Below are 21,704 nucleotides of genomic sequence, written 5' to 3' on the forward strand. Positions count from 1 at the left end.
AAAGCTGTCCTCTGCAGCGCAGTGATTAGCATAAGTGGGGCTGGGGGCGCCTGAGCAAAGCGCATGCGCAGAGGGACTGCGGACTAGCGCGAAGCTGGGAGCCTTGGTTTAGGAGGAATCGGTTGGCATCAACTAGAGGCGGCTCAAGGGTCAGGAACCCTCCAGCTCCTACCCGGATAAATAATGACTGCTCTTTTGTGTGTCATTTCCCTGGGCTAGCTGGCACTATGGTTTCCGCAGGGAACAAGACATACCCGGCCCCTATGGTCATGATGCCCCAATCAAAGGAAGGAAAGCCACCCACAATCAGAACCACAATCGAGTGGTCAGACTTGGAATGAATGGAGCACAGGAAGCTGTGGGGAGATTAGAGGAGGTGTCTGCCCCAGCCTGAAAAAGTGATGATCTTTAAACCAAGGATTAATGGAATGGTGCTGAAGATATTGTAGGAGTCCAGGCTTCCTGGAAGTGACTCAAATTCCAGCTTAAAACTCTCCAGTGGGCTCCCATTGCGCTTAGAAAAAATCCAAACTTCATCATGGCCTGGTCCTGTTTACCTCTGACCTCTCATACCTCTCTCTCTATCCTAACTCCAGCTCCCATCAAACACCCCAGTCTGCCCTTGCTGTTCCCTTTTCCTAAAAATGGCTGCTCTTGTTAACCATTCATATCTTGGCACAGATGTCAATCTGAGAGGCGTTCCCTGATCTGTTTTTTCTAAAGTAGCACCTCCAGATGTGCTACAAAGTGAGTGGGGCTGCAGACAAAGCAGGATTGGCTGTGAACAGATGGCTTCTGAAGCTGGGGTGAAGGATGCATGGACTTCACCTTCCTGTTCTGCCTGTTTGTGTGTTCGAAGTCTCCCATAATAAGTTAAAATAAAATAGCACTCCTCACCCCCTTCCTCTGCATTGTATCTTAATGGCAACCTGAAATTTGAGTTCTTTTTTCCTTGTGAAAGCTTCGTGAAGGTAAGACACGGAGTCCCCTTTCCCACTTTGGGGCCTTATGTCCCAGACTTATGCTGTCTGGAACACCACTTAGCTGCCTCTAGACCTTTGAGCAGCACCTGGCACAAAGTGAGAGGTCAATATATGTTTTCATCTAAAATCAGAATCACTCATTTAAATTTTAGAGAATGAAGGGCCTGGAATACAAGGTTAAGGAACTCTGTCTTGCTGTGCAGGTGGGTAGGGAGACCAGGTAAGGTTTTGAGGAAGGCAGGACCAGGGTGAGATGTGACTAACTGAAAGCTGCCCTGGAGGCTGACGTCTGGGGTGCGGGTGAGCCACAGCAAGGGTCCAGGTCATGGGGCAGGGATCGGGTAGCTCAGTAGTTACCGAGGACATAAGACTGACTGGCTGAACGAGTGTCTAGGAAACAACGAGTTTCCCCCTCCAGGAGGTCAAGGTGCCTTTGCTGAGACCTCATTTTGGCCTGTATGGTTCACCGGCGACTCCCCCCCCTGCCCCTCCCAACAGGGTGCAGCTTCGGGCAGAAGGACAGACACACAACTACCACAGACATGTGTTCTCTCCTCAGTTTAATGGTGGTTAGTGGGATTGCCAAACCCCCTTCCCATTCCCCTCCCTGCCCCATACAAAAATGTTGTGTGGTGGTGTTTTGTTTTGTTTTGTCTTTTTTTAAACAAGAAAAAGGGGGCAAAAGCCAGGAATGGGGGAGGAGGGCATAATCTGATATTTCATACAGATTTTTTATTTTTTTAATATATTATATATAAAACCATAGAGACCAACACCCTCCCTACACTCCTTTGCCCCTCCCTGGGGGGGCGCCTGGAGGAGAGCTGGGGGAGGCCCCCCAGGAGTGGGTGGACAGAGACAAGTAGAGATAGGACAGATGTGGGGGGAGAAGGTAGAGGGAAGGGAAGCTGGGACCTGGGGAAGGGGGATTGGGGAAAAGGGCCGGGGCTGTCTCCCTCACCTCCATCAACGTTATGACACAAAGACACAGAATCCGTTTCCACACCCTCCCCCCCACCCTTACCCCCACCGTGCAAACATGGCTTTGCAAAGAGGTGCCCAGAGCTCTAAGGAGCTCCTACAATGGCTGGCATGGGGTCTCGGACCCCCAAAGAATTCTGTGTTTCCCTGCCCTGCCCACCCCACCCTTCCCAAAATCTGATCCCCTCCCCCACATGACCTGGTTCTGCAGCTTAGGGGCCCTGGCCTTCCCCCAGTTATCTTTCCCTAACCCGATCCCTACCGCCCTCCCTGGACTTGGGGGATCTGGACCTTTGGCCCCTCCCCCCCGGGGGACCCCAGGCCCCTGGGACCTTGCTTCTGGCCCTCGCAGAGACCCAGGCATTTGACACCCCCATCCCTGCCCAAACGTCTGAGGTGTTAGTGGCGGGGAGAGATGCCCACCATCTCAGACTCTGGTCAATGTCTTTGCAGCTGGCAGTGGGGTGGCCCCTCGCCCAGGCCAGGCCTGGGGTAGAGACGGGGTCAGATGAAGAATTCTTCTTTCCTCTTGTGTCCGTCGCTGCCGTTGAGGAAGGCTTCTCTCGCTTCTCCCTGCTCGTCCAGACCACTGGCCTCGTGGGTCAGGTAGGAGCCTGTGGGTGGGCCAGGAGTTAAGCAGAAATAAACGGGAAGAAGGAGACAGAGGAGACAGACATCCGACAAGAAAGAGGGAGGAAAGGAACGCAGGGAACAGAGAGAATCAAGACCAGGGAATGGCAACATGGGCAGAGAAAGGGGCGAAGCAGAATTAGGAAGATACCAAAAGCTCATGGAGAGATCATCCCTTATCTGTTCTCTTGGTGCTATCCCCTTGCTCTGTTCTCGAGGAATCCAGCAATTAGGAAGGCAAAGTCATTTAATTTAAACCCACGTTTTTAATTCAGCTTCAGTGTTTCATCCCTGTTATTTATGGGCAAAACACCCGCCCCTTTGGGAATACTGGCTTCAGATCCCACAGGCTCTGCCCTCTCTTGAATTCCATCTCTAGACCCCACCCCCTTACCAATCCTGTAACCAACTACAACCCCACCACCAACTACAACCCACCACCACTACTCACCTTTCTGCCGGACCGAGCACCAGACCATGCCCACCAGCACGCAAATGATCAGAAACACCAGTAGCGCCAGGATGCCGCCCACAATGGCGTAGGGCACGGAAGTCTGAGCCTCTACCACCGCACCGGGGTCTGTCAGAGGAACAGGGCGCAGGACCCGGGGATGGGAGGATGGTCCCAGCCCCGTCCATCGCTGCCAACCTGTTAAATCATTCCACCCACCCTCTAACCGCGCCCCTTCATGTGCCATGCCCCTCAAGTTACTGCCACCTGCTGGGCCTTTCTCAAGGCTTGGCTTCCCTCTTTCCTGACGTTGCCCCTACCTGGAGGAACGTGTTGGATTACACACCGCCCCACTGGCTCCTGAGTCATTTTGCGAGGGCCTGCTCAGCCTTCTGTCCTTACCGCACCCCCCAAGGAACAGAAACAGCACTCCCCTTTTCTCTGGACCATGTTTCTACCCCCGTAGAACCTCGGGCCCAAGTCCCTCACCACACCTTGTCCCAAACGTTTCTGGTGTCCAAAATGCTGTCTAGCGCCCAAACATGTCCAAAATTCCAGCTGCACCATCGTAAGAGTTACACATTTTTTTTGCTAGAGCCTTTCCAACCACTTTATTTTTTTGGTTAATCCTCCCCCCGATAATATTTTCCCACTGACCTTTTAGAAGAGAGTGGAAGAGAGAGGGAAAGACAGAGAAGCATCATCTAGGCAGGGGTCCTCAAACTTTTTAAAGTGGGGGCCAGATCACGGTCCCTCAGAGAGCTGGAGGGCCGGACTATATGAACTACTAATTCCTACTGTAACACCTCGGCTGCGCTCACTGCCCAAAAAACCTGGCGGGCTGGATCAGACTCCTCTGCGGGCCGCATGTGGCCCGCGGGCCGTAGTTTGAAGACTCCTGATAGTGGTTGCCTCCTACACCTGCCTTGACTGCAACCAAAGTACGTGTCCTTGGCCGGAATTGAACCCAGAACCCTTTGGTGCGCAGCCTTACGCTCTACCCACTGAACAACCGGCGAGGGTCCTTCCAACCACTTTATATATTTAGCTCCTACAATCTCCATAAACCCTGAAATATGTGCTATTGTTCAATTCCACTTTACCCAAGAGAAAACTAAGGAGCAGACTATGTCACCGGCAATAGGATGTTGCAAGAGCCAAAACTGAACCCAGGCGGTCAGTCTGGCCTCCGAACTATAAGAACTTTGTGGACTGTTGGACCTCCGGAATCAATCGCTTTGCACAGGCCCCGCCCACCCATGGACCCCGGGAGGCCCCGCCCCTGCCCTGAGCCCCGCCCCCAGCAGCCTGCACTCACCGTAGACCACGAGCACATAGAGCGCCCTCGCGTGGCCGTGCTTGTTCGACGCCTCGCAAGAGTAGGTGCCATTATCTGCGGATACCAGGCCGTGCAGCGTCAGCGTCTCCCCGAACGCCTCGGCCCGCTCCGGCAAAGACTCGTTCCCGCGGCTCCAGCGGATCTGATTTGGCCTGGACCAGGGTAAAATACAGAAAGAGTAAGGGACGCAGGCGCCAGCACCCAATTCCGACTTCTCCGGAATGTAGATAGGGAGCATCTAGGCATCAGAGGGTCCCTCCTCAGGAGTCTCAGGCCCCTGAGCTCACCTGGGGTTTCCCGTGACAGCACACGTCAGCATCAGGGTGTCCCCCTCCCTCACCACAGCTTGCGAGGCATGGATCCGGGCCGTGGGGGAGTCTGCAGGCAGAAGTGAGATGGGAGGGTGGCTGTCAGGGCCATCACGCGGGGTTGGAACCCTCCCGGGGTCCAGCAGCGGCTGGCGTTGGGACTGCCCCCCATTCCCCCACCCTTCCACCCCGCCGGGTCCCTGCGGGCCGGGCACTTACACTGCACGTCCAGCACGTACTGCGTCTGCTTGATGTGCCCCGAGGGCAGCGCCTGGTTCTGCGCCTCGCAGATGACGATGTCGCCGTCGTCCTTGCGGTCCACGCGGAACCTCACGGTGCTCGCCACGCTCCACACCTTGCCATTCTCCCTGCTGCTGCTCACACCTGCCGGCCGACCCGGATGTCTTTCAGCCCCGATTCTGGCTCCGCCCTCGAGGGTATCCCTCCCTGCAGCCAATCCCAAAGCTGGCTATCTGCTAAGCCACGCCCCTAAGCCACTGGCCCCGCCTCTAGTCTTCCAAATCAGGCCCTCCATCCCATGTTCCTCTTCCCAAAGCTCTTCCTGTCCTCCCACCTGTCATTGTATTCAATAGCTGGCCCATGCCCGCCTGCCCCGCGCTGGCCCATGCCCACCTGCCCCGTGTGCTCCCCTCCAAGCCCCGCCCCTGCAAACCTGCCTCTCACAGGCCCCGCCCCTTGGAGCCCCGCCTCTTCATAAGCCCCGCCCCTCGAACCCCCCTTTTCGGGGCGATCATACCTTTCAGCTCTTTGCGGTCCCGGTACCAGCGCAGAACGGCAACCGGGCGGGACCGCGGGACCAGGCAGCTGAGCTCCACCTCGCCGCCCTCCACCGCCTGCTCCCGCACTTCCACCACGGGGTTCTCCGGGGCCACTGCGGCAGGGAGGAGCGGGGAGCGGGGAGGTCAGGGCAGACAGCCAGGTGGGTTCAAAGGGACCGGGCAGCGGGGGTTTGAGGCAACAAGGGTCAAACATAGAGCCCAGAGGTCAGGCAGGCCAGCCCTGTGGCCTGGGCCCTGATGTCCGGGAGGTTGAAAGCAGCCAGGGCAGGGTCCCGGGATGAGGGAAGGCAGAGGAGGGAGGAGGAGGGGCGGGCAGCGGGAGGGAGAGGTGTGATTTACCCAGCACGGTGAGCGTGGCGATCTGGTGGTGGGTGTCCTCGGTGTAGAGCTGGCAGAAGTAGCCTCCCTCGTCTTCCAGGCGGGCGTCTGAGAGCCGGATCCGCACCCTGCGAGGGGAGAACTCCTCAAGCTGGAAACGCTCATCCTTCAGGGCTAGAGTGAGTGAACCAGGAGTGAACGGGGGGGAATCCTGGCCTCCGGGGTTCGACCCTTCCTCCGGGAGCTCGGAGTCCAGCCCTCTGCCTTTTTGCTCCAGCCATACCTATGTATCTAGATGCCCACATGGATGCATTTCTCACATCGATGTTTCTCTGTCCCTCCCTCTACTCCCTTGGGGACTGGAATGATGCAGGACCTCCCACCCACAGGAGCAGGGTTCGAACCCCCCCGGCTCCATGCTATGTGAGGACCCAGGAGTCCAGAGTCTCAGCTCTGCCCTCTTTCCTGTCACAGGAATCGGCTCCCAGCCCCCCTCTTCCAGGATGGGGTTCCGGACCCCAGCACTCACCGCGGGTGCCGTTGAAGAAGAGGGTCTGGCGGGCCGGGTTTTGAATGACAACGATGGACCCATCGTACTGGTGCAGGCGGCAGGTGATCTCCGCCACCCCGCCCTCGGCCACCGTCACGTTCTCCGTCTGTACTTCTTGTCCCGCCCCTGGACAGGACAGGAGACTCGTTGATGGCTGCAATTCTCTCTCGCATCTGTTGCTCTCCCATCCAAACTTCCAATCCCTCTCCTTCCCCTCACATTCAGTGTATCGCATCCAGTGTTTCCTGCAGGCTGGAGCCCAAGAGAGGGACTCTAGAGGGGGCTGCCCCGGGCACCCTGGGAGCCCAGAGGAAAGGGAGGCCAAGACGGCCGGCCTGGGGACTCTTCCCAAAAGCGGCCGGAGATGCCCTCTGAAAATGGTTTGCTAAGTCACCTGACCCAGAAAAACCACAGAATCCTGCCAATGAAGAGGTGCAAATCTTTGTGATCACTTTAAGAACACTCGTGAAACTGCCCAGGTCATCGGGGGTATGCACATTCAAAAAGCCACCAAGCAGCCCTGGCTGGTGTGGGTCAGTGGTTAGAGCGGCAGCCCTGGGAACGGAAGGGTCGCAGGTTTGATTCCCGATCCAGGGCATGTACCTGGGTTGCAGGCTCGATCCCAGTCCGGGTTGGGGTGCGTTCAGGAGGCAACCAATCTGTGTTATTTCTCAGATCGATGTTTCTCTGTCTCTCTCTCTACCCCTCGCTCCCTTCCACTCTCTCTCTTGAGAAAAAAAAAAAAATTGATGGAAAAAAACATCCTCAGGTGAGGATTTAAAAAAAGAAAAGAAAAGCCACCAATGTCTGCAGGATGTCACTTTATAGAAGCAGTGTGTGCCATTCCGTCATCACAATGGTGGGGTTGGTAGGTGTGCCAGGCTAAAGAGTGGAGCTGGATGCAGGGTCAGTGGCACAAAAAGAGTGCTGAATTTTTAAAGATATATTTTTATTGACTGCAGAGAAGGGAGAGGGAGAGGACAGACAGAAACATCATCAATGAGAGAGAATCCTTGGATGGCTGCCTCCTGCTCGCCCCACTGGAGACTCAGCCCACAACTCAGGCATATGCCCTGGGAATCGAACCTCGACTTCCGGGTTCATAGGTTGACGCTCAACCACTGAGCCACACAGGCCGGGCAAGAAGTGCTGCCATTTTTGCTTAAATGCAGAGAATGCTGAGCGTAAGACTTTAGATGTAGATCCTCTGGTCACTGAGTACATCCAGGTGAAAAGCTCCCAAGATGCAGTGCAAACGTACAGAGCTCATGGGCGGGTTAACCTGTGCGGCTCTCCCTGCCGCCTGGAGATGGTCCCTCTAAAGAAGAGCAGATAGACCTAAACCAGAGAGGTACTTGCACGAAGAAAAAGATATTCCAGAAGAAACAAAAGCGTATGGCCTGGAGTAAATTCAGCATAAAATAACACTAAAAGTGAAAAAACAAAAACAAAAACAAAACCCTGGCCAGTGTGGCTCAGTTGGTTGGGCGTTTTCCCATGTACCAACAGGTTGCCAGCTTGATGCCCAATCAGGGCACATGCCGGGGTTCAGGGCTCCATCCCTGGTAAGGGATGTGCAGGAGGCAGCCAATCAATGTTTCTCTCTCACATCCATGTTTCTCTCCTTCCCCTTTTCTTCCACTCTCTAAAAAAAATCAATAAAAACAATTTTTTTAAGTTGTTTTTAAAAGACTTCCTAGAGAGAGATGGGGGATTAGAGAAGGTTCTGGAAGAAAGCTCTATTGGATCCAGATCTCAAGTAAACAGGAGCTGACCAGGGGTGGGACACCGCGAGGTGCTCCCTGAACCCCGCCTTCCACACCTGGGCTCAGGCTGTGGCTTGTCGGCGGGATGGCCACAATACGCTTCCCTTCTGCGTGCGTGCGTGCGTGCGTGCGTGCGTGCGTGCGTGCCCTTTGTAAGGTGACTTAGCGGCTCCACCCACTGAGGCACTCAGACCCTGGGAATCTGGGCACGCCTTGGGACTTGCTCTGACCCACAGAATTTGCTAGAACCTACGCTTCAAAAGACCTTGCAGCTCCCGCTCACGCCTCTTGCTGCCCTGAGACAGTTGAGTGAAGATGCCCAGACTAGCTTCCTTGAAGGTGAGAGAAGCCCAGCCAATAGCCGGTCACCCCGCCAGCCGTGTGCCTGAGGCCATCCTGCACCAACCCCCCCCCCCCCCCCCCCCCCCCCCGAGACAGCAAGTGACGCCAACTGTGACCAAGAGAACTGCCCCATTGATCCAGTCCAAACTGCTGATCCCAGCGTTGTGAGCGAATGACGTGATGGTTTAAAGCCACTAGGCTTTATTTTTATTTATTTATTATTATTTTTTAAAATATATTTTTATTGATTTGTTACAGAGAGGGAGAGAGATAGAGAGCTAGAAACGCCGATGAGAGAGAAACACCGACCAGCTGCCTCCTGCACACCCCCTACCAGGGATGTGCCCGCAACCAACATACATGCCCCTGACCGGAATCGAACCTGGGACCTTTCAGTCCGCAGAACGACACTCTACCACTGAGCCAAACCGGTTTCGGCTTATTTTTATTTTTAAAAATATATTTGTATTGATTTCAGAGAGGAAAGGAGAGGGAGAGAGAGATAGAAACACCAATGATGAGGGAGAATGATCACCAATGATCACTGCTCAGCTGCCTCCTGGGGATCAAGCCCACAACTTAGGCATGTGCCCTGATGGGGAATTGAACTATGGCTTCCTGTTTCATTGATCAATGCTCAATTACTGAGCCATACAGGCCAGGCTAAAGCCACTACATTTTAGATGTGCTGTTACACCCCGAAAGTTAACTGGTACAACACATACCGGTAATTAAGCTACATTTCCCAGGGTCCCTTGTACTTAGGTGGGGCCATATGACTGACTTCTGGTCAATAGGATGTAGATGGAAGAGAGAAACACCTCTTCCAAACTGGCTCATCTCACTCACATCCTTCTTTTTCTTTCCCTTTTTTTTTATTAATCCTCACCAGAAGATATTTTTCCTTTTTTTTTTTTTTTTTTTTAGAGAGAGAGAATGGGAAGGAAGGAGGGGTGGGGGGAGGAGGGGAGATACAGAGAGAGAGAGAGAGAGAGAGAGAGAGAGAGAGAGAGAGAGAGAGAGAGAGAAACATCAATGTGAGATACATTGATTGGTTGCCTCCTGCATGCTCTCCAACCTGGCTGGGATCAAACCTGCAATCCAGATATGTGCCCTTGACCAGGAATCAAACCTGAGACCCTTTGGTTCAAGGGCCAATGCTCTAACCACTGAGCCCACCAGCCAGGGTATCACTCCTTCTTAACGGCTGAATGGAGAGAACCCCAGGGAGCTTAGAAAAGATAGGATCACGAGCTGGAAGCCTGGGGCCTGACTCACTGCCCCCTGTGGCTTGTCTGAGCGAGGAATGCACTTTTTTTTTGTAACGCCACGGAGGTTCCAGGACTGTTCGTTATGGACGTTAACCGGCTCTGATTAACACGGCAGAGGAACAAGGTAGGTGATTAGGAAGGGGGTGTTTCCAGCAGAGAAAACAGCCTGGCAGAAGGCTGGAAGCTGAGATTAATCACCATCAGCATCACCATCATCATTGTCACTGTCAGCGTCAGAATCACAATCACAATAGCTATTGTTTATTAGGCGCTTGCTGTGCTGAGGACATTACCTGTATAATTTCCATGCAAATGATCACAATATCTGAATTAACGTAGGCACCCGTTTCCCATCACGTTTTCTCCCAGTTCCCATTTTACAGATGAGACCATTAGTCCGGAGGGAGAAAATGTCTTGCTTAAGGTCATAGCCCAAGAGGTGGCAGACCCAGGACCTGCATCCGGATCTCTCTGATTCTGTATCTCACTTAGACCTACCTCCACCGCTGGTGTCTGGGTGTATGTCCAGCTTTGGTGAGGGGGTTTGGGGTGTGCCGGCGGAAGGCGATTATAGCTTTTCTCCGGAAGGCCGGTGTAGGTTTTGGAGCTGGAAAGAACCACGACCACACCTGGCGATGTACCTTTAAGTGCTGGGAAACTCTCACTCCTTATCCATTCATGTGAGTATTTCCTCGGCAGGGGTAGGTTTCCCAGGCTGTGTGCCCAGAGATGAGTCAGAAAAGGTCCCTGTCCCGGAGGGCTTTTCCAGATTGATGTGGAGTTAGACACCAATCACCGGAACATCCCATCGAGCGTGCTCTCCTCCCTGCAGGAAGGATGGGCAGCTCCTTTGGGGGCCGAGGGGCGGGAAAGATGAATTCCAAGGGGTGGAGGCCGAGAGAGAGCATGGCCTTCCACCCCGCCACCCATGCCTTCCTCTCTCCTCTGCAGAGGAGCCCTGAGGGGAGCTTACGGCTGCCCTCTGCCTCGCACAGAGATATATCTCCCGGGCTTTCGTGCAGCGGAGTGGGTCCGAGGAAAAGTGCCATGGGGTAATGTGGGGAGGATTTCCGAAAAGGGGGGCCAGGGCCCTTGTCCACCAGGTCACCTTTGTGCTGCTTGGAGCTGGGATGCGGAGGCCTGGCGGGCTGGCAGCCGTGTTGGGCCATGAGGAAGAGGGCGGCAGGGATGGCACAGGCAGGAGCTGGGCCTCCGGTGATGCTGTGGAGCGGCTGTAAAAGCCCCAGCTGCCTATTTCGGGACTTATTTCACGTTTAGTGTAACTTTTTGTGTTGTTATGCCACTGATAGTGATTTATCTAGTGCCTCCCGGAATACCAAGCTTCACATGTCCGATCCAAATGTTTTCCTCTCCGTGTTTTCTCAATCTCAGTAAAGGTCACAACCATCACCTACCTGCCTGGCTGCGCAGGCCCCACACCTAGAAATCATGCTCGTTCTTACCCTGCCCTTCACCTCTGACATCCTTTCCATCAGCAGCATCTATCCATTCTACTTTCCAAACATCCCACACACATTCATCTTTGTCTCTTTGGCCATATCCCTAGTTCAGGGTTCTTTGTTTTTGTTTTTTTGCCAAGCCATCTGCATATTTATAACGTCATTCATGGGCCATACAAAATTATCAACTTAAAAAATTAGCCTATTTGGTCAAACACTTAATTAACTCACCCCTAATGTGTTGGCTGGGCCATACCAAATGATTTCACCGGCCTGATATGGCCAGTGGGCTGGACGTTCCCCACCCCTGCCCCAGCTCTAGCCCAGTGACACTATGGTATCTCTTACTGGAACCATTTTTCCCCCCAAAGATTTTTTAAAAATATATATTTTATTGATTTTTTACAGAGAGGAAGGGAGAGAGATAGTTAGAAACATCGATGAGAGAGAAACATCGATCAGCTGCCTTCTGCACATCCCCTACTGGGGATGTGCTGGCAACCAAGGTACATGCCCCTGACTGGAATCGAACCTGGGACCTTTCGGTCCCACGCTCTATCCACTGAGCCAAACCCGCTTCGGCACCCCAAAGATTTTTTATGGATTTTTGGAGAGAGAGGAACGGAGAGGGAAAGAGAGAAACATTGATGTGAGAATGAAAACACTGATCAGCGGATGGCTGCCTTCTGCAAGGCCCCCATAGGGGGATCGAGCCTGCCACCTGGGCATATGCCCTGACCAGGAATCAAACCAGCGACTTTCTGGTGCTTGGGACACCACCCAGACAAGCCTTTCTGGCCAGGGCTCTTACTTGAACCTCTAAGAACTACGCATGGGCCTCCTTGGATCCACCCATGCCTGCCTCCCACCAGGCCCTTCTCCACACGTCTGCTAGATGGACTTTCCAAAAAAGCAAATCAGATCAAGTCACCTTTCCGCTTAAAACCCTTCATTCGCTGCCCATTACACTTAGAATAACATCTAGACTCCTGCCCTGGGCCTGCAAGGTGCGACGTGGCCTGGCCCCTCGCTGGCTACAGTTCTGATCACCCTCGCTTCACCCCAGCTCACTGGCCTTGGCGTCCTACAAGCACGCTGAGCTTGCTACCACCCAGCGCCTTTTCACTTGCTCCTCCCTTTGCCTGGAATGTTCTTTCTTCTTCTTCTTTTAAAAAAATATATTTTATTGATTTTTTTACAGAGAGGAAGAGAGTGGGATAGAGACTTAGAAACATCGATGAGAGAGAAAAATTGATCAGCTGCCTCCTGCACACTTCCCTACTGGGGATGTGCCCACAACCAAGGTACATGCCCTGACCAGAATCGAACTCAGGATCCTTGAGTCCGCAGGCCGACGCTCTATCCACTGAGCCACACCAGCCCCGGCACCTGGAATGTTCTTTCCCCTTGCCACCCCCCCCCCACCCCGATTGCCTCCTGTTCCCATTCAGGTGACTCTGCTCACACAGACACCTCTTCAGAGTGACTTTCTCTCACCCCCCAGCCCTTCGCCTCCAGAACACGTTCTATTTCACCACCGCTGTTCTATTTCCTGTGTGGAAAGTTCGCTGAGATTACTTTACTAGTGTGCTCACTTATTTATTGTCCCCCATCGCTAGATGTATCTCCAGGGAGCAGGGACAGAAACCCTGGGGCTTACTGCCATGCCCTCAGTGCCCAGCCGTGTGCCTGGCACCTGGCAAATGTTTGGAGATGGATGAATGCATGGCACGTGTCAGGCAGGATCTTATTTCAGCCTCACAACATCCTGGTGGCATCGCTATTCTCACCTTACACACCTGGGCCGGTCCCAGCTGGACCGCGGGCCGTGGCTTCACCTTTCTGAGCCTCAGCTGCCCGCCTGCAAAATGGGGATAAAGCCAATGCCTGCCTCCTAGGGATTAGCCCAGGGCCTCGAGCTCAGGGAGCCCTCTGCAAAACTGCTATGACAGCAGCCTCCAGGACCTTGCCCATCCATGCACACGAAAACGGGCCTGCCTGCTCCATCTGGCACTTTAAAAAAAACATTTCGGGCCAAAACCGGTTTGGCTCAATGGATAGAGCGTCGGCTTGGGGACTGAGAGGTCCCGGGTTCGACTCTGGTCAAGGGCATGTATCTTGGTTGCAGGCATATCCCCAGTGGGGGGTTTGCAAGAGGCAGCTGGTTGATGACTCTTTCATTGATGTTTCTAACTCTCTATCTCTCTCCCTTCTTCTCTGTACAAAGTCAATAAAATATACTTAAAAAATAAAAATAAAAATAAATTGTTTATAAAAAAACATTTTGGCCCAAACCGGTTTGCTCAGTGGATAGACCGTGGGCCTGTAGACTGAGGGGTCCCGGGTTCCGGGCACATCCCCAGTAGGGGGGTGTGCAAGAGGCAGCTGATCGATGATTCTCTCTCATCGATGTTTCTAACTCTCTATCCCTCTCTCTTCCTCTCTGTAAAAAAAAAAAAATCAATAAAATATATTAAAACAAACAAACAAACACACAAACATTCTGCAGCCTCGCCATGGATCCTGCACGAGGATCCCAGCCAATACTAGCCCCCCATTTTACAGACGTGGAGAAATGAGGCTCAGGGGCCCCAGGTGATTTGGTGGCAGAAACTTAATGCTCCGGAGAGCCATCGGGATGCCCCCCAAGTCTATGTCCTGCCCTCTGCTTGAGGGTGCACATGGGGTGAGGGTGGGGCTTTTTGTCTCATTCCCTCCCCCTCCCGAAGACTCAGTAACCAACAGTGCTTGTGCCTGGAATATCAATGTCCCGGGAGCTTTTGTTTTGGGGTTGGGGGGTGGTGGGGCGGGACTCTCTGGTCAGAGAGGGGTTGAGCTTTGGGGATTGGGGTGCTGGCCCTTTAAACGGTGTTGACAGCCCGGAGTTGTCATGGGGATGGTGCCTGGAAAAGAGACGGGAGGGTTTGGGAAAGAGCTGCTGGCCGAGCAGGTGACATGTAGAGAGGCCCAGAATCCAGCACCCTGCTCCCTCGGACCCAGGAAAACAGCCCCAACTGCCTCCTCTCCCCGGCTCCTCCCGGCTCCTAGCACCCTCCTCCATCAGGACCAGGAAGGAGCCTGAGTCTCAGCATCCTCCTCCCTCAATCCCAGGAGTCCCCAGCCCCCAGCCTCTCCTCTCTCAAACCCAGGACTCCGGGCCTCCAGCCCCCTCCTCCGTCGGGCTCGGGAGCCAGGGGTCCCGAGGACACAGCTGGTGGATGTTTCCACGGAAACTCCGTGGGGTGGGGGAGCACTTCCTGGGTCCTGAGTCAGCGAATACCCAAGGGAGTCTCAAGGTCACGGCTCCAGGAAGGTCACAGCCACCCCTCCGTATCCGCTCCCCGGGAGGTTGGTGGCATCGTGCCTTCTTCTCCCGCTTCCTCCCCTGGGGAGGTGGTACGTCCCTGCGTCCTGCCTGAACACCCCCTCCGCCCCCCACCAATGGCGGAGTCCGAGCATCGTTGCACAAAGCATCAATTCTTCCTCAGCTCAGCCTTGTGAAGGCGCCTGTATTCGCAGGACCCAGGCGTCAGGGTCCCAGCCCCTCCTCCTCCTCCAAGACCTAGGAGTATGGACCCCCAGCCCTCTCTCTCGGAACCCTCCTCCCTCAGACCCCAGTCCAGCCCCAGCCCCCACCTCCCTCAGAGTCAGGAGTCCAGGCCCCCAGTCCCTCCTCCCTCAGACCCCAGTCCAGCCCCGGCCCCCACCTCCCTCAGAGTCAGGAGTCCAGGCCCCCAGTCCCTCCTCCCTCAGACCCAGGAGTCCAGGCCCCCAGCCCCTCCTCCCTCAGACCCAGGAGTCCAGGCCCTCAGCCCCTCCTCCCTCAGACCCAGGAGTCCAGACCCCCAGCCCCTCCTCCCTCAGACCCAGGAGTCCAGACCCCCAGCCCCTCCTCCCTCAGACCCAGGAGTCCAGGCCCCCAGCCCCTCCTCCCTCAGACCCAGGGAGTCCAGGCCCCCAGCCCCTCCTCCCTCAGACCCAGGGGTCCGGCCCCCACCCTGCTCCTCTCTTGGAAACTTCTGACTCCAGGTACAGTCCCGAGAGCCACAGTCCTGCCTCCCCAGCCCTCTATCCCCCTCTTCTCTGGAAACCAAGCATCAGACGGGGGGGCCTCAGGGTGAGTCAGGAGCCTCACATACAAAGTCTGCCCTGTGGCCCCCACATTTCTGGGATATTCAGAACTCCCTGGATTCCAAGCTCAGGCCCAGGGGGTGGGGGAATCCTCTGGAGTTCCCCCTGAGTGTGTGGGGGGGAGGTCAGCGGAGGAATTCCTGGAGGAAGGGTGCGAGCCTGCACTGAGGGCTCCCTGTCCTCACCGCCACCCCCAGGGGCCACCATTCACCCCCTCCCAGGGGCGCCCCGGCTCTGCCGCTGCCCTCGTGCCCTCCCGGGTGCCTGCGGAGGAGCCGTGGTGCCCGGTTCCCAGAAGCCCCAGCGGCCTGGGGTCTGCAGGGGCAGAAACCAGTGGGTGCTTGGGTCCTGGTGCCACACGCCATTGGGTGCTGGCGAGTCTGGCCGTCTCCACGCCTCCCCACCCCACCCCGAGAGAGAAAGCTGTCTTTGTGCTCCCCACGATGGGGACAGGCCTGGCTCGCACGCCATTAACCCACCCAGGCCCCGGCCGGCCCCGTTGCTGCGTCTAAGGTCTTGGAATCCTTTGCAGAATGTGACCTCAGCGACGGGGACTCGGGCACCCAGTTCGTGGGCGGGTGGGGGTCAGTGACAGAAACTTCCTGGGACCTGCCCCCGGGGCTGACTCACACTGGGGCAAGCCCCCCTGTGCTCAGAGCAATGGGGCAGAACTCTAGAAGGGAAAAGTGAGTCACTGAGGAGGGAAACACTGTTTGGAATCAACAATCTCCCCCCCCTGACCCCACCCCCAGCCCCCCAGCTCTGACAGCCTCTGTCTTTTCTCTGTATTTGGGTGTCTGTTTGCTCCAAGCTCTGGCCTGTGCATCTCTAGGCAGACTACCCATCCATCCTCTTTCTCACCTCCCACCCCGGACCCTTCTTTCTTTTGGCATCAGTCTCAGCATCTGCCTGCTATTCGCGGCAGACGAGCGAGCCAGGAAAAGGGAGAATATATCTTTGAAAGGACACGAATGGACGCCATCTCCCCTCCCCACCGCTGCCGGCTGGGCAAGGTGAGAGAGGAAGGAGGTGCCTGAGAGGGCACCAGGCACACACCCTGAAACCTAGTGGCCAGAGCGGCTCAGAAGCCTCCAGTGGAAAGGAGGGCGGGCAGGGCCCTCTGAGATCACGCACGCCAGCAGCTCCCTCACCCGTGCTTCACAGAAGGGGAAGGCGAGGCTCGGGGAGGGATGGGGAGGATAGAAAACCACACCAGAGAGGCCCGGTTCCTGGCTCCATCCAGAGTGCTTCTTCCCACGACACCATTCTCTCCCGACTTGCTAAGCCCCAGGATTTAGCGAAAGTTTACAGAAGGGATTAGAGTACCAGGATGCGGCGGTTTTAAACGAGGGAAAAACCAGTAAGGCTGCCTGCCTCCCCGAAGTGCTGGGTGAGAGATTCTCGCACCGAGTAGGTGGCCTCTGAGGCCATCTTCTGGTTCTAAGGTCTACGCTGTCAAGATCCTAGATGGCAGAGGTGCCAGACCCGGGCTCTCCGAGAGGCCGAGATTGCAGAATGTGACAGATGCCAAGGGGCCAGCATGCTGATGCCATCGAGGTTCCAGAACGTTAAAGGTGTCAAGACTTTTAGAGATTCTGGGACTCTAGAATCCCAGCAGGGAGTCCATCTTACAGAATACCCCCAGGGTTTTTGTTTGCTGGATTCATTGGTGCTAGGATTCTAGGAGGCTGGATTTTAGGGCCTAAAAAAAAAAAAAAAGAAGAAGAAAAATAACACTGGAAGGAGATGTAGCTGAGGTACCAGAGCACGCATCGGGGAAATGGCAGTGTGTCTGTGGCAAAGAAAGGAGGTGAGGATGCGCGTCCAGGAGCGATGGCGGAGACCAGAGGAGAGCGCGAGGTGGGCGGCGGGAGGCCAGCCTGGCCCCTCACCTTGTCTGGGGTTCGAGCTGGAACTCCTCCCCTGTCAGATCACCAGGCCCCACATCCTCTACTTTGCAGAGAGAGAAACCAAGCCCTGGAGAGAGGAAGGTCCTCGTCCTCGGTGACTGTGGCAAACGGCGCGCGCCAGGATCCACACCCAGGCCCCCAGCCCGGGGCCACCTGGTCCCCCTCCTCTCCCAAACCTCACGGCACCTCTACCCCTCCCGCTTCCGCCAGCCACCTCCCGACCCTCCCTTCCTCCCAGACCCGCTCTGCCCACCGGGAGGAGGTGGCCTGTGACAAGTTCGAGGCACACAGTGCGAAGGGTGTGTGGGTGACATTTCCTGACCTTGTCCCCAGTCTCAGGGTCACGCTATGCTGGAGGTCCCCAGCCTCTCTCCCCGGGTGTGAGAGCTGTGTGGGGCGGCTCTCTGGCTGCACTGGAGGGGAGCAGCCGGGGTGTGTGACCGGGTGGGGAGGGGCAGCCACTGGGAGGAATTTGCTGAATCCACGTGTGTGCCCACATGCCGAGTTCACCACGCAATCCTCCCCCCACATCTCTCCGGGGCCTTTTGGGATGCCCTGCCTGACTCAGTTCCTCCCCAGGGGCACATAGTGCTGGGGGGGAGAGAGAGAGAGGGAGAGAGAGAGAGAGGGGTGGAGGATGGGAACAGGGATCCCAGGATGGAGGTTGTAAGGGTGGAGAGGGGAGGCGGCAGAGAGGCAGGGGACAGAGAGACCGTGGGACAGACAGAGGGGACGGGGGAGGAATGAGAGGGAGAGGTGACAGAGGGGGCTGGAGAAACAGGAATGACAGAAAGACAGGGGACAGAGGAACAAGGGGATGGGACAGATGGGGGACAGAGAGAGAAACAAGGGTGACAACAAGACAGGGTCAGAGAGGGAGAGCAGGTATAGAGGGGCAGAGAAGGGGGACTAGGGAGGATGACGGGGGACAGAGTGACCCACTAGAAAGGAGCAGAGACCCAGGGACAGAGGCGGGGGACAAAGAGGGTAGAGGGTGGGGGAGAAACAGGCGAGGAGAAAGGAGAGGGGCAGGACTTCGGGGCTGAGGGACGGGGGCAGAGGACAAGGGTAGAGGGACCAGGAGGGAGCCTGAGGACTCAGACACAGGCGGACGGAGGGGCGCAGAGCGCGGACAGAAGGACAGCGGGACCGGCCGGGGAAGGCGGGCTGAGGCGGGGGTGGGGGGGGGGGTGGGGGTCTCGGTCCCTTTGTCCCCGCCCGGATCGGGGCCTGTGCGGGGCGGGGGGCTGCGGCACGGCGGCCGGGCCCGCGCCCCCTCCCCCGCCCGCGGCTCCCGCGCCCACCCCGCGCCGCTGCGCTTTGTCCGGGGAGGGGGCCCGGCCGGCCCCGCGCGCATTGTTCGGCCTCTGCGGCCCCGCGGCGGCCCGGCTGCCCGCGCGCCGCGCTCCCCGCCGCCCCGGCCCGGCCCGCCGCCCCGGCCCCCACCTACCTGGCGCCGCCGCGGCCGCCCACAGCAGCAGCAGCGGCCACTGGAAGCGCCGGGCCCGGCCCATGGTGCCGCCGCCGCCGCCGCCGCTCGCTCCCGGCCCGGCACCTGCGCCGCCCGCGCCGCGGCCCCGCCCCCGCCCCGCCCCCCTGCCCGCCAGGGGGCGGGGCTTAGGGCCAGGGGCGGGGCTCCGGAGCGGGGGCGGGGCCGGGGTCCCGGAGGAACGGGGAGACCCGGGCAGACACTGTGCGCGGGAGGGCCCCGCGGGGAGGCGGGCGGGGGCGCGGCGCCCGGAGGCGGGAGGACCGCGCGCGGGGCGATGCGCCGGACAGAGCGGGTGCGTGCCCAGCCGGGGAGCGCGGGTGTGTAGGTGTGCAAGGGTGAGCCGTTGCAGGGAGGAGCTGGCGTGTGCCGGTGCGTGTGCGTGTGCAAGGTGCGGGTGCGGAGTGCTGGAGGCTGAGCGCAGCGGGGGGCCGGGCGCTGAGTGGCGGGAGGGTGCAGGGAGGTGGGGGCGGTCATGTGCGTGGAGGTGCGGGGGTGCGAGGGCGTGCAAAGGGGAGAGGGTGTAGGGCTGTGGAGGGGGCGTGTTCCGTGGAAAAGGGAGCGTGAGAAGGGACCTGTGGACAGGTGAGGGAAGGGGACATTGTCACATGACAGCTGTCATGTGACACCGTCCCCTTCTCTTACCTGGAGAGGGAAGGCTGCAGCCTCCACTTTGGGCAGGTGCATGACCTCCCCGGACTGGTCTGGGCTGGAGTCAAACCCCACGTTCCCTCCTGTCCTGACCGGGAAACCCCGTGTTTCCACACCATTCCTTACCCGCAGGGGCCCCCTGAGAGTGAAGCAGCTGGAAGGAAGCCCAGGCGCTGAGTCTCCCAGGGAGAGGCTCCTGCGATGCCTCCCAGGCAATGCGTGGCGTGCAGCTGCCCCGCCCCATGTCCCTGCTCTTCCTGCCCTGGCACCAGGTGTCCCTGCCCAGGTGCCCTGCCCACTTCTCGTCCATCTCTGACGCTGACTCAGCCCTGCAGACTGTGGTCCTTCCCCCACCTGGGGAGGGGGTCTCCCTGAGCCCACTTCTGTCGGCCCCTGTGCACCTGGGGCAGGACTGACTCCCCGAGGACTCACGGAGAGTGAGAACCTCCACCAGGCCCTTTGACAGTGAGGTGATGGAGGTATGCCAACTGCGAAAAAATCCGTGCTTCTTATCGCTGCCATCACGACCAAGATGCTTCATATCCAGGCACACCGCGGGGCTTCAACCACAGACATCCTTCCTGTCCGCAGGCCCAGCTCCCGGCATCCTCTCTGTCCCCTGGACCAAACCTCCCGCCAGCCTCTGTGTCACAGCCCCGGCTGATTCCCTTCCTTCCGCATCCTCCGTCTGTCCTTCTGGAACTGGGGAGAGAGGTGGCCAGGCGGGGTCCCCTCGAACCCTTCCAGGGGGTGTGCAAGGGTGAGCCTTTGCAGGGAGGAGCTGGCGTGTGCCGGTGTGGCGTGTTAGGACAGGCGGAGAGAGGCGTCTCACCTGGCGATGGGTGGAGGGCAGCGAAGAGTCGTCTCTGCCCCCAAGAATCTACGGGTCTCCTTGCCCACGGCGCTCACCAACGGCTCTCACTCCCGCTGCAGGGCATTCTCATCTCTGTTCTTTGGAGCCCACCATTTCTTCCACTCGAGGACACCGTGAGCGTGGGGGTCCTGTCCCCATCCCACTCGGGTACCTTATCTAGCAGGTGTTCACGCAGGTGCAGTACACCCACCCCGGCTGGCTTAAGGGAGAGAGAATCATCGTTTCACACATAAAAGAGGTATCGGGCGTGGCTGGCTGCAGCACGGACTGTCCATCTCTGTCCTAAGGACAAGCGTCTTCCCTCAGGTTGCACAATGGCTGGCAAACACCCCTGGGGCCACACTTTTTCTTCACATTCAGAAGGGGCAGAGAGAGGGACAGACAGACAGATGGGAAGAGCCTGAGGTGGGAAGGGAGGAAGGGAGAGAAGAGCTCCCTCAGGACAGAGAGCAGATATTTCCCTCCAGAAGCCTCTAGAAAAACCTTTCAGCCGAAACCGGTTTGGCCCGGTGGATAGAGCATCGGTCTGTGGACTGAAAGGTCCTGGGTTCGATTCCCATCAAGGGCATGTACCTTGGTTGTGGGCACATTCCTGGTGAGGGGTGTGCAGGAGGCAGCTGGTCGATGTTTCTCTCTCATCGATGTTTCTAGCTCTCTATCCCTCTCCCTTCCTCTCTGTAAAAAATCAATAAAATATATTTAAAAAAAAAAAAGAGCCGAAACTGGTTTGGCTCAGTGGTGGAGCGTCGGTCTGTGGACTGGAAGGTCCGAGGTTCGATTCTGGTCAAGGGCATGTACCTGGGTTGCGGGCACATCCCCGGTGGGGGTTGTGCAAGAGGCAGTTGGTCGATGTTTCTCTCTCATCGACATTTCTAGCTCTCTATCTCTTTCCCTTCCTCTCTGTAAAAAATCAATAAAATATATTTTAAAAAAAAGAAAGAAAGAAAGAAAGAAAGACCTCTCAATATGCCTCATTGGTCCAGAGGATGCCCCCTGCCTATCACTGAGCCAGTATCAATGGCCAGGGGCTGAGATGCTGCTGATTGAGACACGAGCCAAAGGCTCCCCCTACCGCCCAGCCAGAGATGACATCAGCCTTCTCACAGAAATGCTATTGGGGAGGCAGCTGCTGTGCCTGCTATTGGGGGGGGGGGGGGGGGGAATGGGCTGCACACCATGAGTTACTATTCCTGAGGGTCTTTTACATCCTCACCCAAAGACATGTTTGTTTATTTATTTTTTAAATATATTTTACTGATTTTTTTTTTACAGAGAGGAAGGGAGAGGGATAGAGAGCTAGAAACACCGATGAGAGAGAAACATCGATCAGCTGCCTCCTGCACTGGGGATGTGCCTGCAACCAAGGTACATGCCCTTGACCGAAATCGAACCTGGGACTTTTGAGTCCACAGGCCGATGCTCTATCCACTGAGTCACACAAGTTAGGGCG

General features: G+C 56.8%; 1 protein-coding gene across 2 annotated transcripts; it reads right to left on the reverse strand.

Annotated features, from left to right (window-relative positions):
• Positions 1 to 1,528: 1,528 nt before the first annotated feature.
• CADM4 (cell adhesion molecule 4) lies at positions 1,529 to 18,840 on the reverse strand. Of its 2 annotated transcripts, XM_036428754.2 has the most exons (9): positions 18,691 to 18,840; positions 6,340 to 6,486; positions 5,832 to 5,984; positions 5,450 to 5,584; positions 4,912 to 5,076; positions 4,672 to 4,762; positions 4,364 to 4,536; positions 3,046 to 3,174; positions 1,529 to 2,578 (listed from the first exon to the last, which is right to left on the reverse strand). In XM_036428754.2, exons 1-9 carry the CDS (start codon positions 18,752 to 18,754, stop codon positions 2,469 to 2,471), a joined length of 1,167 nt encoding a protein of 388 aa, XP_036284647.1. In that variant the 5' UTR covers positions 18,755 to 18,840; the 3' UTR covers positions 1,529 to 2,468. The 2 variants fall into 2 exon arrangements, with proteins under 2 accessions (XP_036284647.1, XP_036284649.1); XM_036428756.2 differs by lacking the exon at positions 3,046 to 3,174.
• Between the last annotated feature and the right edge of the window lie 2,864 nt (positions 18,841 to 21,704).

This window comes from Pipistrellus kuhlii, unplaced genomic scaffold (genome assembly GCF_014108245.1).
Source record: "Pipistrellus kuhlii isolate mPipKuh1 unplaced genomic scaffold, mPipKuh1.p scaffold_m20_p_90, whole genome shotgun sequence".
In the NCBI taxonomy this organism is placed as follows: Eukaryota; Metazoa; Chordata; class Mammalia; order Chiroptera; family Vespertilionidae; genus Pipistrellus; species Pipistrellus kuhlii.